The following is a 14,664-nucleotide window of genomic DNA, read 5'->3' as shown; positions in this document are numbered from 1 at the left end:
CGGCTCCTCGGGACGCCAGGCGGTCGTGGGGAAGCGCACCGCCGACCCCGCCCGTCCGCCCCGCGCTCGGAGTGCCGCCGGCCGCCCGCCCGCCCGCGTCTCGGCCCGACCGCTAGCAGCGCCCGCCCCGCCCCGCCGCTCGCGGCCGGCCAGCCCGGGGCCGCGGCCGCCCGAGGCCCCGCCCGAGAGCCCTCCTCCCGGGCCGCCAGCCCGCCGCGGGCCCGGTGGGTGGGCGCGGGGCCGCCTTCACCGCGGGCGGCGGCTACGCGGCGACCTTGGCCCCGGAGCCCTAGCGGGGACCCACACTGCCCGCTGCGGAGCGGACTTTGCCTAGCGCTGGGGGCGGAGCGCACCGAGTGTCGGTGCCCGCACCGCAGACATGTTAGCCTTCGCCGCCAGGACCGTGGTGAGTGCGGCCGCGCCCGGCCCGTAGGGCCCGGCACCGGGCGGGAGGCCGGGCGGTGTCGGCTGGGCCGAGGAGGAAGCGGAGGGGCAAGGGCAGAGGCGGGAGCGAACCCGCGTCCCGGGCGCGCAGTGACAGCCACTTGCAAAAGTCGGCGGAGACCTTGGCTTCAGGCAGCACCCTGAGACCTGGAGCCAAGCTGGGAGGGACCGGGAACGTGCAGCCCCGCATTCGCTCCCTCGGTTACGGTGACTGGCACCTGTCGCAGGAGCTCAGACTGAGCCGCCCTTGCGCAGGCCTGAGTCACTTCTCCAGTTCTACAGTTGATCGTCTCCTTGTGTGTATCACATGCCCCCTCCCTCGGGATTTGTGTGTAGCTAGACAAACTCGTTGGAGGAATGAAGCTGAGCTGCACACAAAGTCCTTGGAACTGGTAGGGGACAGCAAGTGGCAGTCCCATGCCCTTTCTCCCCACCAGCCCACTTCCCCAGTCTGTCCACAGCCACCCTATTCTCCCCGGAAGGCAGCCCAGATATTGCTATCCTGATATGGATTCCTTCCCTTTTTGGGGGGTGCCAGGGTGGTGGTGGGTACTGGGGATTGAACTCAGGGGCACTCGACCACTGAGCCACATCCTCAGCCCTATTTTGTGTTTTATTTAGAGACAGGGTCTCACCCATTGCTATCCTGATATGGATTCCTTCCCTTTTTGGGGGGTGCCAGGGTGGTGGTGGGTACTGGGGATTGAACTCAGGGGCACTCGACCACTGAGCCACATCCTCAGCCCTATTTTGTGTTTTATTTAGAGACAGGGTCTCACCCAGTTGCTTAGAGCCGCCTTTTGCTGAGGCTGGCTTTGAACTCCCGGTTCCTCCTGTCTCAGCCTCCCCAGCTGCTGGGCTTATAGGCATGTGCTGGCTGGGTTCCTTTCCTTTTTGATCCAAGCATTTCTCTGCTTGGTTCTTTCCCAGACAGACACTCCAGGCCAGTGGCTGAAGATACACATTGGAACTCAGACTTAAAGAGACTCTTCAAGGTGTTCCAGCACCTGAGTCTCCACCTCACCATTTCCATTGCAAGAAATCTGTGCTTTGTCCCACAGAGGGCCTCTAGGTCATCCTCCATACTGACCTGATCACTCTACTGCTGGGGAAACTGAGGCAAGGGGGGACTTGGCCAGTCCCCCTGGATCTGTTGATTCAAATTTACCCTAATTCCAAAGCCAGTGTCATTTTGTTTATTTTTTAATATATTTTTTAGTTGTGGTTGGACACAATATCTTTACTTCATTTATTCATTTTTATGTGGTGCTGATGATCGAACCCAGCGCCTCCCAAGTGCTAGGCAAGTGCTTTACCGTTGAGCCACATCCCCAGCCCATTTTGTTTATTTTAAATAACAAAAGCTCTCCACTTTCCACCCCCAGCAGAACCAGCCACAGTGAGGAAGAAACACCAGACATTGGTAGAGGGGTGGTGCAGAAGGGTCTCATTAGTCCAGGAGAGAAATGGGATGGATGGGGCTCTTGGCAGCCACTACTCACTGGTGACTGGTGTCTCTCACTTGCATCAACCCCAATTTCACTACTGATTTCAGAGCTACTGTGACTCAGTAGCCCGGCAGTTTCTGCCCTCCAGTCAAGTTTTCCCCCATCAAAAAGATCTACATAGATTTTGACAGGTGGATTTTTAAATACCTCTTGGCCTGCCTCCCTGGCACTGGGCCCATCCTGAGAAGAAAGGAAAAATACTTAAATATTTACTGCTACTCCATTGCCCACCACCGGCAGCCCATTCACCTGCTCCCCATTCCTCCACTTGAGGAAGCTGGGGAGGGTGGAGCAGCTGCTTCAGTCTGGCAGCTTTACCCGTCAGTGTCTCAATCCCAGATGTCACCATAGCCATCACCATTACCATCTTGCCTCTCCCCTGAATCTTGGCTCTTGTCTTTTTTTCCAGCCCGGGCAGGTGGCTGCCTCTTGGTAGGTTCTGCTCACCCACTTGGTAGCACAGTTAGGCTTAGAGATCCAGCCAAGGCAGACAGACAGGGCTCAGAACCTCAGTCTTGCCATGGAAGACGGGCAGCAGAGAGAAAAGGTATGGAATGGAGCTTCTGCCGCTTGCCTGCCACCAGCCAGCAGCCTGGGACCCTCCTGTCTCTCTTTCTGCCACCTCCAGAGTCTCCTGGATTCCTCTGTGTATCTTTCTCACATTTTTTTTACCACCTCTCACCCTCCACGCCAGGCCACTCAGCTCTCGCCACTGCACTGCCCTTATATCCCCTACTCCCACCCCACAGGCAGGAGAAATCCTGAGGCCAAGGCCTCACCCAGGGGTGCTCTCAATGTCTGGCTGTCTAATTTTCTTCTCCCTTCTATTTCTCAACCTGGAAAGGGTGGGAGAAAGGAAGATGGGAACCACAGAGAGGGGGCTGTCAGCTCTCTGCTACTGATTCATCTTCACAGAGCAAGAAGGCAGGGCCTGTGCATCCAGACAGCAGGGAGGCCCTTCACCTCTACCATTCCAACAGCACCTTTCATCCTGACTGGGGTCCCTGGAGCCTTGCCAGGATCAATGGCCACACCCACCCTCCTCCATCCCTGCGTGTAGCTGCAGGCCCCTGGGAGGCGGGGACACCTGTAGCTCAAGGGTTGGGAGACCAGGGCAGGCACCACCCATGAGGCCATCTCTGCCTTCAGGGGTGGTCACATAAGCACCTACCTAGGACTGCAACTTTGGGAGATTCAGGTGCTCAGAGCCTGCAAGAGAATAAGCAGGTCTTCTGCTGCCCACAGGTGAAGCCCCTGGGCCTCCTCAGGCCCTCGTCCCTGACGAAGGTTTCCAGCCGCTTCAAGACACACCAAGATGCTCTGCCGAGGCTGCCTGTGCCCCCACTTCAGCAGTCCCTGGACCATTACCTCAAGGCACTGCAGCCCATTGTGAGTGAGGAGGAGTGGGCCCAAACCAAGCAGCTGGTGGATGAGTTTCAGACCTCCGGGGGTGTAGGGGAACGCCTGCAGAAGGGACTGGAACGCAGGGCCAAGAAAACCGAGAACTGGGTAAGTGCGATGGTAGGCTGCACTGGTCCCCAGCTCCTAGAGCTCTGGGTCCTCCTGAGCACCCCTCACTGTGGCCTCTTGCCAGCAACACACCCAGAGTCTTCACTTATTTGCAATGTAGAGTTTGCTGAGCCCTTACCTGGGCCTGACACTAGCAGGTGCTGAGTGGGCAAGAAAGACCTGGTAACCAGCCTCTCAGATCTGATACTGACAAAGTGCAGAGAGGAGGGAAAGGTGGTAAACAGGTTGCAGGTCAGTGGGTGAGGTCATTTCAGGCAGGGAAATTCCATGGAAATAAAAGAAGGTGGTGAGGGCTGGCATATGGCTCAGTGGGAGAGCCCTTGCCTGGCATGCCTGAGGCCCTGGGTTCCAAAAGCACTACAAAAGAAAGATGATGATGCAAGTGTGGCCTGATGAATGGCAGCATCTTCATATTGGGTGAGCAGGGAGAGCCGTAGGAAGAGGAACTGCTCTAAGACTAGGGCAGCGGTGACAACAGCCTGGGACAGAGCCTACAGTGGAGTGAAGAGCAGGGCAAGTCAAGTAGAAGGAACATGGACTTGAGCTCAGTGGGATAGTCTTGGACAGGAAATGTGCCTGCCAGGGGTCAGTTGTCCTGTTCTGCAGCTGCACTGTCATGTGTGTTGGTGTGGCACATGTCTGTACTGGTGCCTGTGCCTTCCTCTTTATTCTTCTTCTTTTTTTTTTTTTTTTTAATTTTATTTACATTTTAGTTTTCGGCAGACACAACATCTTTGTTTGTATGTGGTGCTGAGGATCGAACCCAGGCCGCACCCATGCCAGGGGAGCGTGCTACCGCTTGAGCCACATCCCCAGCCCCTATATTGTTCTTATACTTCAAGATAAAGAGAGAAGGTGATCCCAGCTGCTGGGAGGGAGGCAAGCTTGAGAGCAGAGGCAGTGGGAGGCTGGCACTTGCCCCCAGGGAGATGCTGGTGGCCTCAGCCTGGCATTGCAGGGAGAAGGGGGAGTCATGAGGCCCAGGATGGTTTGGATGGCAGTATCACTGGTACTTAACTGATGGGTGGGGGTGCAGTCCCAATCCTGAGCAGCTAGGGGCAGGAATGGATACGACCAAGGGAGAAGCTGATTGGGACAGAACCAGTGCTGGATTCTGTTCCTGTGAAGTACAGCTGTCCTTCAGTATCCATAGGGGATCCACTCCAGGACCCTGTGCATACCAAAATCTGAGGATGCTCAAGTCCTTTATAGGAAAGGGCATAGTATTTGCATAGGACCAATGAAGGTTCTCCTGGGTACTATACGTCACCTCTAGATAACTTACAACACCAAATACAATGTAAATGTTATGTAAACGTTGTTACACTGTGTAGCTTAGGGAATAAAGGCAAGAAAACAAGTCTGTACTTGTTCAGTACAAACATAGGTTTTTCTTCAAATATTCTCCATACTGAGGTGTTGGATCTGTGAACATAACCAGCAGATTCAGAGGGCCAACTGCACTGTGAGGTGGGAGGTATAGAAACTGGCCCAGGGATCATCAGAGGTGAGAGGCAGGTGGGAGTTGGTTCGGGGCAGCATTTACTGAGGCTTGGCAGGTCAAGGCCTTGGATTCTAGAGTCAGGGTTTGGCCCTGGTAGGACCTTGGAGGGTCTGGAGTCCACTGGTTCTCCAGTTGTGTTAGCCAGGGACTCCTTCAACCCAAAGCTTCTGGCTCAAGGAATAGGGCCTGTACACTCAGAGCTCCTGAAGCAGTTTTGATGCCACCTAACAGGATCTCACAGGGCCATACCAGTAGGTTTTCCTGTCTCCCAAGGTGCAGCCCAAGGCTCTGAGATCCCTGGGAGAGTGCAGACCCCTGACTGTGAGGGAGCTTCTATCTGTCCCTCCCTGTACATAAAGCACACCAAGGCCCAGAGAGGTAGACCAAAGCCCAGAGCCTCACAGCAGCTCTCAGGAGGCACTGTGCTACACAGGAAGACCTGCGTGACTCAGGAGTCCAGTCCTTAGGCTGTGAGTCAGCGACAGCAGTCACCCAGTATTCATCCTAAGGCAAGTCACCTCCCCTTTCCCTCTTGCCAAGGATCCAAGGCAAGTGGCCTGGTGCCATAGGCCATCAGTTCCTCAAGGGGAGTAAGTGTTGAGGAAGTACCTCCTGATGCTGCTTGGAATGGGACAAGGGTGCACAGGGGGTGGCCTGGGTCTCCAGGGTCTGAGGGATCTGCAGAGAGGTGCACAGTGGTGGGGGCAGTGTGTGCTGGAGAGGGGTTGTAATCAGCACAGAATTCTCAGGGACACCTTGGACAGTCACCTAGGAGTGTCCACATCATCAAGATAGCCTTTAATATCATGCCCATGGCCAGTCCCCAGAGAGACCCCCCACACCCCCAGGGCAGAGGATAGATCTTAAGGACGTGTCATCCATATCTTGTCACTAGCACAGTAATTACCCTTCCTCTCTGGTCAAGATTGCTCTGACCTTGAGATCAAAGTTTATTTTCTGGTCTGACACCAAGAAAACTGAGGCTACTGAGGAGGACAGGACCTGTGAGCTGTCCTGACATCAAATCCCTGTCTCCTTAGAAAACCTCTCAGCTGGGGATGGTCAAACACTCATTCACTGAGCCAGGTGTGATGGGACACACCTAAAATCCCAGCTACTTAGGAAGCTGAGTCAGGAGGATCACAATTTTGAGACCAGCCTTGGCAACTCAGTGAGAACCTGTCTCAGAATAAAATTTTAATAAAGGGCTGGGGATGCAGCTCAGTGGGAGAGTGCTTGCACAGTATGTCAGAGGCCCTGGGTTCAATCTCAGCTCCACACACACACCAAAAAAAAAAATCATTTACCTTCCTGCCACCCTACCACCCCAGGTTTCCTTCCTGGCAGTGCTAATTGCCCAGGCTAAGGGGAAGATGGTAGGTTTAAGGAGGTGTGGAGGGTTTCTGAACCTCAGCATTCACTTGGAAAATCTGGGCTGCAGATATAGGGCAGAGGGCATGGGGCCAGCCAGGTCCCTGGCCCTGGGGAGAAAGGGTATCAGGTGCCCATGCCCCTCTCCTAACCAGACTCTGGTCCTCGTCCAGCTGTCTGAGTGGTGGCTCAAGACAGCCTATCTCCAGTTCCGCCAGCCTGTGGTCATCTACTCCAGCCCTGGAGTTGTGCTGCCCAAGCAGGACTTTGTGGATCTGCAGGGTCAGCTCCGGTGAGTGGCAGGGGCTGGGGTGGGGCAAGGACGTAGCAGCAGGGCTGTGCAGTTTTTAGCACCAAGTCTAAGCCCCAGGAGATTGGAAGGACCCAACCCTGATCTTGTATCCCTACAAACAGACTTGTGAAGTGGGGAGCATCCTCCCTATTCTACAGATAGGGAAACTGAGGCTCAGAGCAGTAAAGGGACTTGCCCAAGACCACTAATCAGGATAGGAGGCAGGGCCTCCAGGGTCAGAGATTCAAACCTGGGACTGAGTCCACTCCTTCCCAATCTCCTGAGCTGGCCACAGGGGTGACCTTTGTACACAGTCCCCTTTTCCACGTTACAGTCCTTACCAGAGATAAAAATACCAGCAATAGGGATCTCCTGCTCAAGAGCCAGCCACTCGATGCTGCCACCTGCTTCTTTTAAAGGGCCAGGGTGAGACAGGAGGGTGTGGCCCCGTGCAGAGCACTTGCCTCACATACTCAGGGCTCTGGGTTTCAATCTCCACATCACAATGGACCAAAGCACTTGGGGAAGGGCTGGAACTCAGGCCCAGGAACCCTAGCCAGTGGTGCGCATGTTGAGGCCACCGCAGGCCCCAGGTATAGGGGCTGGTTGGTGTGGGCTAGGAAACCCCTCTTCATAAGCCCAGATGACCCAGGGAGGAAGGCCAAGTTGAGACCAGTGGCCCAGGGAGGACAGAGAGTCTCAGAGAGGGGAAGGGACCTAGCAGAGGGGACACTATGAGCCGCTGCCCTTTCCTCCACACACACATCCTCAGGTCCCTCCATGCCTGATACTTCACAGCATACGTCCTCTCCTGGCCCCAGCCTGTGGTTCAGGACCTCAGACCCTTGGTGGATGGACCTGATGCCACTAACCATTAATGTGCTGCCATTGATTAGCACCTAAGTCCTGTCAGACCGTAGGCCACCAACCTTCCCTGAGCCCTGCTGATGGCCCTCCTCTAGAGAGTGAGGAAGAAAGCTCTCAGAAGAGCCTCTCGTGGAGGGGCTCAGAGATCCCTGCCTGAGCCCCCAGTTTTCTGTAAGCAGTGGGGGAAGTGGGGAGAGGGAATCCGTAGGTTACCTTGGCTAGGCCTCCCCCTCCCTCACCAGGTGATCTTGCCCCAATCCGACGTGTCCTGGGCCTCCCTCAGTGTCCACACAGTTTCACATCTCTAACCAATCCCTCCAGGTTCGCTGCCAAACTAATCGAGGGTGTGTTGGACTTCAAGGCCATGATTGACAAGTGAGCAGCTCTACCCCAACCCTGTCCCACTCCTGCTCAGGCCTGCCTGAGCCTGTGGCACCCCTCACACAATGTGTCAGCTTGGGTGCTAGGCAGGCCCAGAGGCCAGTCATTTTCACTTCCTGTTGACCCAGCCTCGGTGGGGGCTAGAGACTGCACATTCTGGGGATTAGAATGTTTAGGTCCTCCTCACTCCAGCCACTGGGACCACCAGGTAACCTTGCCCCATCCCAGAAAGAGGACCCCAGAGATTGACTTGCTGCCTCATATCTCCTGTGGCAAACCGAAGCCCAGAAAGCGGGAGGGAGGGAATTTCCAGATGACTCATAAATGGGACCCTTGGGCAGGAGTAATACAGACCTCCTGACCCCTGCCCAGCTCTGATGGCCCCTGTTCATGCTGAGGGTGAGTAGGGATGCAGGGGTTCCTGGCCCTGTGTAAGCTCCCACTTGGCTGGCCCAGCCCCTAGCAGATTCCTGTCCACCTTGGCCGCCTCCCTGTTTACTTGCCCAGTGACCCCTCAATGTTCCCCTTCCCCCACAGTGAGACCCTGCCTGTGGAGTATCTGGGGGGAAAGCCACTGTGCATGAACCAGTACTATCAGATCCTGTCCTCCTGCCGAGTGCCGGGCCCCAAGCAGGACTCAGTTGTCAACTTCTTAAAGACCAAGAAGCCACCCATGCACATCACTGTGGTGCACAACTACCAGGTGGGTGTCCCTGCCACAGCCCTGCCCTGCAGCAGGAGGCAGCTTCCCAACACAGATGCTCACCAGCCCCGGAACTCCATGCCCTGGCCAGGAGGGACTGTGGGCCTGCCCAGCCTGGGGAGGACAATCTGAGGATCTCCTTCCTTTCTTCCCCTGAGCCTGACTCCATCCTCTCAGCTGGGCCCTGGGACAGCACTGACTGTGACCTCCAAGCTGCCAAAAGGCGGCTGGGGGGTGGGTCAGGACGGTTCTTGCTCGAAATCCCCCAGCCCCTGCCTCTGCCTGCACAGTTCTTTGAGTTGGACGTGTACCACAGCGACGGAACACCCCTCACCTCGGATCAGATCTTTGTGCAGCTGGAGAAGATCTGGAACTCATCTCTGCAAGCCAATAAGGAGCCCGTGGGCATCCTCACATCCAACCATCGCAACACATGGGCCAAAGCCTACAATACCCTCATCAAAGGTGCCTCCAGGGTGGGGCCCACACTGAGGCCATACTTCAGGGCCTCTTTGCACAGTGAGCAGGGCCAGCACCAGGCTGGGGCAGCCACATGTCTCACTGGATCCTCTCAAATCAGAGTGTCGTTGGTCCCTTTTATAGATGAGGAAACTGAGGCTTGGTTTGGTTAGGCTGGTTTCTCTCTGTTAAGTAACGGGTTGGGATCAGAGTCCAAGTCTTCTGCTGCAGAGCCTGCCTCTATCCCCGTAGGTCCCCCTAAGGCTCCAAATCCATATTGGTCAAGGCATCATCATAGAGCCAGACCACCCACTCTGGATCCTTGATGCAACATTAGTCCCCTGGTGTGACCCTGGGCTTCCACTTCCAGTGTCCATGGTGGTCAGGTGTTTGTCCCTGCCCTCCAGGGAGGGTACAGGGGAAGACTGAAGTGCCTTGTTGGGGGTGAAGTTCCAAATATGCACCCAGCACTCAGTGAATGTCCTGGAATCCCCCAATGTAGGGAGCTGCCCACCCCCAAAGGGGTGCAAACAGGCCAGAAGATCTCCAGGCAGGAAACCATAGGTCATGGGACTCAGCCCTGTCTCCCCACCCCCACTTCCCCCTTCCACTACCCACAGACAAGGTGAACCGGGAGTCCGTGCGCTCCATCCAGAGGAGCATCTTCACCGTGTGCCTGGACAGGCCTGTGCCCAGGGTCTCAGAAGACGTCTACCGCAACCATGTGGCTGGCCAAATGCTGCACGGAGGCGGCAGCAAGCTCAACAGTGGCAACCGCTGGTTTGACAAGACACTGCAGGTGAGGACTTGGCAGGGCCATGATCCCCAGACACCTACCCAAAGCTGGTCCACTGTGGCCTAGGGACTTCCTGCCCCTCTGGACCTGGCGTCCCTAGCCTCCCACTTATAAAGCAGAGAGGAAGCCAGCAGGCTGGATGCCATGCCACCATAGTTACCAGGCAGCCAACCTGTCATTATTAGACCTGCACACCACTGTCAGCCCCAGAACAGTGGTTGGGCTCATCAGAGAGCCTGGAATCTGGGGGGTCAGGCAGGCAGGCGGTACAGGCTTGGGCACAACTTTTCCTCCCTGCGCCTTTAACATAGTGGGGGCAGAATTCTCCGGGGCGGGGGGGCTTTCTAGGCTTGGCTGAGCTGTGCTGAGCATGAGATGGGCTTCGGACAGCCTGGGCTGGCAGAGCCAGGGTACCCTACGAGTGTTAGTTGTCGTTAATAACAGAAACAGCACAACCCCTTGAGATGACTTCAGAGAGGCCCTTCCCATGAGACCTACCTGGAGTGACTGGGTCAGGAACCACCCTCCTGACCTGGGCCTGACAGAGTCCCTTCTCCCCCCACAGTTCATTGTGGCAGAAGATGGCTCCTGTGGCCTGGTTTATGAGCATGCAGCAGCGGAGGGACCACCCATTGTTGCCCTTCTGGACCATGTTATCGAGTACACGTGAGTAAGGTCACACTCTGGTTTCCCAGTTCCTGGTGTAGGAACTTTGGGGATTGTTACTCTCCTTTTCACCTGGGAATCTACTTCAAAGGGAGCAGGCAGAGGACATGGTTCTTAGAGCCAGTTGGAACTCTGGCTCCCTACTTCCTGCTGTGTGGCCTTGGACAAGTCCCTTGCGTCCCTACATTTAGCAGCGTGGAAGCTGGTGCAAAGGCAGTTTTCTGAAGAGCAAATTTGACTGTCCCTGAACTCGTCCCCCATCTTCAGGGACCCAACCGCTCTACCCCAGTCCCAGGGACACACTCAGGCTCTGGGGCACCAGCATGAGCCTGAGCCCCCAATGTCCCATGCAGGAAGAAGCCGGAGCTCGTGCGGTCCCCCATGGTACCTCTGCCCATGCCCAGGAAGCTGCGGTTCAATATCACCCCTGAGATCAAGAACGACATTGAGAAGGCCAAGCAGAACCTTGGCATGTAGGTCTTGCAGGGGCAAGGCCAACAAGCCTTCAAGCCCAAGGCTCCATGCAGGCCTGTCCCGGCACCTGTCCCTGTGCTCTGGGTCCCTCCCTGGGGTTGGCAGGGGCTACTGGGTACCTGCTTCTCACCTGTTCCTCCTGTGTCCCCCTTCCAAGAATGATCCAGGACCTGGACATCACAGTGATGGTGTTCCACCACTTTGGAAAGGACTTCCCCAAGTCAGAGAAGCTGAGCCCTGATGCCTTCATCCAGATGGCCCTACAGCTGGCCTACTACAGGTGTGCTACCTCCTATTTGCGAAGAAAGGAGAGATCTGGGAACGGGGTGCAACCTTTCAGGGTGGGCTTAGCAATGTCTCGCACCCAGGATCTACGGGCAGGCGTGTGCCACATATGAAAGTGCCTCCCTGCGCATGTTTCACCTGGGACGCACTGACACCATCCGCTCAGCCTCTATGGACTCACTGGCCTTCGTCAAGGCTATTGATGACTCCAGTGTGACGGTGAGAGATCTAGCAAGGGCCGGTGAGCTGGACTCGAGCCATCTCCTTTCCTGTTCATTCTGCCATCACACATGGATTGCGCATGTGTGTTCTTCCAGCCCTATGGTGGGCAATGGGAATCCAACAGAAGATGAAGCATCGATTTAGTTCTGAGCTTTCTGATAGTCAGAGGGAAAAGGGAGTCATCCCTATGTTGGGGCCTTGGGGGCTGGGGACTGAAGAGATAGCAGTACTCGGCTCTGAAGGAGCTGGGAACGTAGTGCTGGGTAGAGAGTGGGCTACGAAGTAGAGGAGAAAGAGGGAAGGGACAGTGCTTCAGCTCTCCCTGACCTTCACACCCACCAGGAATATCAGAAGGTGGAGCTACTGCGGAAGGCTGTGCAAGCCCACCGAGCCTACACTGACAGGGTGAGTGAGCCCAGTGTATCACCGCTTATTGTCCCTTAACATCCCCCACCTGTCTGTCCATCTTTCTTCTCATCCCTGCATTACATGGCTGCTAACCTTTCACGAGAAGCACTCGTTCCCTGAGCTCTGGAACACCCAGAGCAATAGCCCCATTTTGAAGCTGGGGAATCTAAGGGGGACCTGGTAACTGCCCTCATCCCAGTTCCAGAGTTAGCACGGGCCCCTGGGTATTGTGGGATGCTGAGGGTGTCCGTGGTTCAGCAACGATGCGTTTCCTGCTTTCCAGTAGCTTGGGCTACAGCCAGGGAGCTAATGGTCTAGGTGCCCATCCTAGCTGTGGCACCTGTTTGTGCCATACACTGCTCACATCACATGCAGCTGTCATCTAGATCTTACTGCTTTCTGCCACAGATGGAAGACACTGAGGCTCCAGAACCTAAGGGTTTGTCAAGGCCCCACAGCCTGGACAGGGCTGAGCTGCCCACTTCCAGGGCTCATGCTTTTAAATCCCACATTGTCCTGCCTCCTGGCCAGATCTCTGTCCCTCCCTGGGACTTAATTTCCTCATCTGGAAATTTCCTCTCCTGCCTTGATCCTTGATACTTTGATGTCTTGGTTCCCAAGGACTAGTGGCTGGAAGGGGCAGTGCTACCATAGCCCTCTCCTGCTCCTGGCCCTCACCTGCTTCTGACAGCCCCTTCCCCACAGGCCATCCGTGGAGAAGCCTTTGACCGGCACCTGCTGGGCCTGAAGCTGCAGGCCATCGAGGACCTAGTGAGCATGCCTGACATCTTCATGGACACCTCCTATGCCATCGCCATGCACTTCAACCTCTCCACCAGCCAGGTGGGCCACTGCCAAAGCCTCGAGTCCCCAAGGAGGTGGGGACAGGGGCAACACTGCAGCCTAGGCAGGCTGAGGTAGTGTCAGAGCTCCTTAAGAAAACTGGCTTCCTTCACTCACTGGTCAGATAGAAACACCTGATCTGGGTCAATCTGTGCTAGATGCTGGACTAGCAAGGGACAGACCACCATGCCTGCTCCCCTCTATGGGAAGTGCTGGGGGTCGGGAGGGCAAAGGAGGGAGCAGCTACAATCCCCCACACCCCAGGAAATGCCTAGGAAGGCTCCCCAGAGGAGATGACTGCACCCTGGAGGACGAGAGGGAGTCCCCCTCTGCTGGAGATAAGGAGAGGGTGTCTGCAGCAGAGCAGGGTGGGAGCAGACAGAAGAGAAGACAGGCTAGTGCCTCCTCACGATTGGAGGCAAACCATGGACCAGGGATGAGAGCTTTGATCCACTGTCCCCAGGTCCCTGCCAAGACAGACTGCGTCATGTTCTTTGGGCCTGTGGTCCCCGATGGCTACGGCATCTGCTATAACCCCATGGAGGCCCATATCAACTTCTCTGTGTCTGCCTACAACAGCTGTGCTGAGACCAACGCTGCCCGCATGGCACACTACCTGGAGAAGGCACTCCTGGACATGCGTACCCTACTTCAGAACCACCCCCGGGCCAAACTCTGAGCCTTGTGCTCAGGCCTGCTAGTGCCATAGCCAATCCCATCTGGGGATAGCCACCCTCCAGGGCTCAATTCCTTTGCTTCCTCTGCCCTTGGCCCCAGGATCTGAACACATCTTCTTGGGGGTCCTACAGGCTCAAGCAAGTGCCTTCTCTGAGCTGGGGCTCAGTTCAGAACTGAGCAGGACCTAAGGCCCAGGCCTCCAGCGAATCATCCCCTGGAGAAGGGACCCAGTCTAGCCCAGCACTTACCATACTAGGAGACTAGAAAGAGCTCCGTTTCTTTCCTAGCTCAGCTCTGGCTAGTCCTTGCCATCTCCATAGCCAGGTCAGGGTCTGTACTCTGAACTCCAAGCTCTCAAGGACCTGAAGACAAAGGATGATCTGGAGCTGAGGAGCCAGAGAGCAAGGTTTCCGGGTCAAGGGGACCCCCTGAGGTACCATCAACAACACGGTTGCTATGGTCTTTTTGGATAAGGTGACTCATGAGCCCTGGCCCTCTTGCTTCCATGCAGCATGGTCCCTGAATCACTTCACAGTTGTAAAACACGAGCACACCAGGTAATTAATTAATAAAGGGAAAATGTGCTGGCAAAGAGGTCTTTCAGCTGAGGGGAAAGGAGGGGGACAGGTGCCTTCTTCCACCTGTCCTTGTCTGAAAAATGGTGTCCCAAAAGGGTCCCCAGAGGAGTCCTTGGGTTCAGGGAGCTAAGGGCCAGCTGGGACCTTAGGTGCTGAGCCAAGAATGGTGCCACACCCAGGGCCACGTTCTTCATCAACTCTCCACCCACTTGTCCTGGCTTGGGCCTTCCCAAGTCCCATGAGCTGAGTGGCACCATGAGGCCCTGGTCTGATGGGCGGGGTGGGGTGGCCAACACCCAGGGCCCATAGGCTGGTCCAGCTGCCCTCCATGGAGCCCAGCAGGACTGGTAGCAGATCAGGCATGCTTGCCCCAGCTCACCCCAGCCCTCACTGCTGCCAGGGCAAACACCTGCTGGGGGTACACCGGGGAAGCAGCCACCTGCCAGCACCACGTACTTGCCCTCAACCCCGTACACCTAGTAGAAGTGGAGCATCTTGTCAGGGTCAAGTGGGCACATATGGAATGCCAGGAGCAGGTGCACTGGGGCTAGGAGGGCAGCAACATGTGAGGCACTTCATGGCCCGACCAACCTGCGACCATCGGGTGTGGCCCATGGTTTTCCATTTTTCAGATGAGGAAACAAGCTCAGAGTTA

General features: G+C 56.0%; 1 protein-coding gene across 2 annotated transcripts; it reads left to right on the top strand.

The window, feature by feature from the left end:
- Positions 1-190: 190 nt before the first annotated feature.
- On the top strand, positions 191-14,023 carry Crat (carnitine O-acetyltransferase). Of its 2 annotated transcripts, XM_071601044.1 has the most exons (15): positions 191-406; positions 2,362-2,499; positions 3,198-3,461; positions 6,531-6,649; positions 7,838-7,891; positions 8,435-8,600; positions 8,891-9,065; positions 9,680-9,858; positions 10,421-10,521; positions 10,875-10,994; positions 11,153-11,275; positions 11,364-11,499; positions 11,845-11,907; positions 12,616-12,753; positions 13,217-14,023. In XM_071601044.1, exons 2-15 carry the CDS (start codon positions 2,473-2,475, stop codon positions 13,430-13,432), a joined length of 1,881 nt encoding a protein of 626 aa, XP_071457145.1. In that variant the 5' UTR covers positions 191-406; positions 2,362-2,472; the 3' UTR covers positions 13,433-14,023. The 2 variants fall into 2 exon arrangements, with proteins under 2 accessions (XP_071457145.1, XP_027798870.2); XM_027943069.3 differs by lacking the exon at positions 2,362-2,499.
- Positions 14,024-14,664: the final 641 nt, after the last annotated feature.

Source organism: Marmota flaviventris, chromosome 13, assembly GCF_047511675.1.
Source record: "Marmota flaviventris isolate mMarFla1 chromosome 13, mMarFla1.hap1, whole genome shotgun sequence".
Taxonomy (NCBI): domain Eukaryota; kingdom Metazoa; phylum Chordata; class Mammalia; order Rodentia; family Sciuridae; genus Marmota; species Marmota flaviventris.
This window is presented reverse-complemented; position numbering and strand designations above follow the sequence as displayed.

What these genes read in the sequence shown, in the direction of transcription:
- Crat (XM_027943069.3), top strand. Translation starts at nt 380, where the DNA reads ATGTTAGCCTTCGCCGCCAGGACCGTG. An exon ending in CCTTCGCCGCCAGGACCGTG is followed by an intron (nt 407 to 3,197) that starts GTGAGTGCGGCC and finishes TGCTGCCCACAG; the next exon opens with GTGAAGCCCCTGGGCCTCCT. An exon ending in CTACAGCTGGCCTACTACAG is followed by an intron (nt 11,276 to 11,363) that starts GTGTGCTACCTC and finishes TCTCGCACCCAG; the next exon opens with GATCTACGGGCAGGCGTGTG.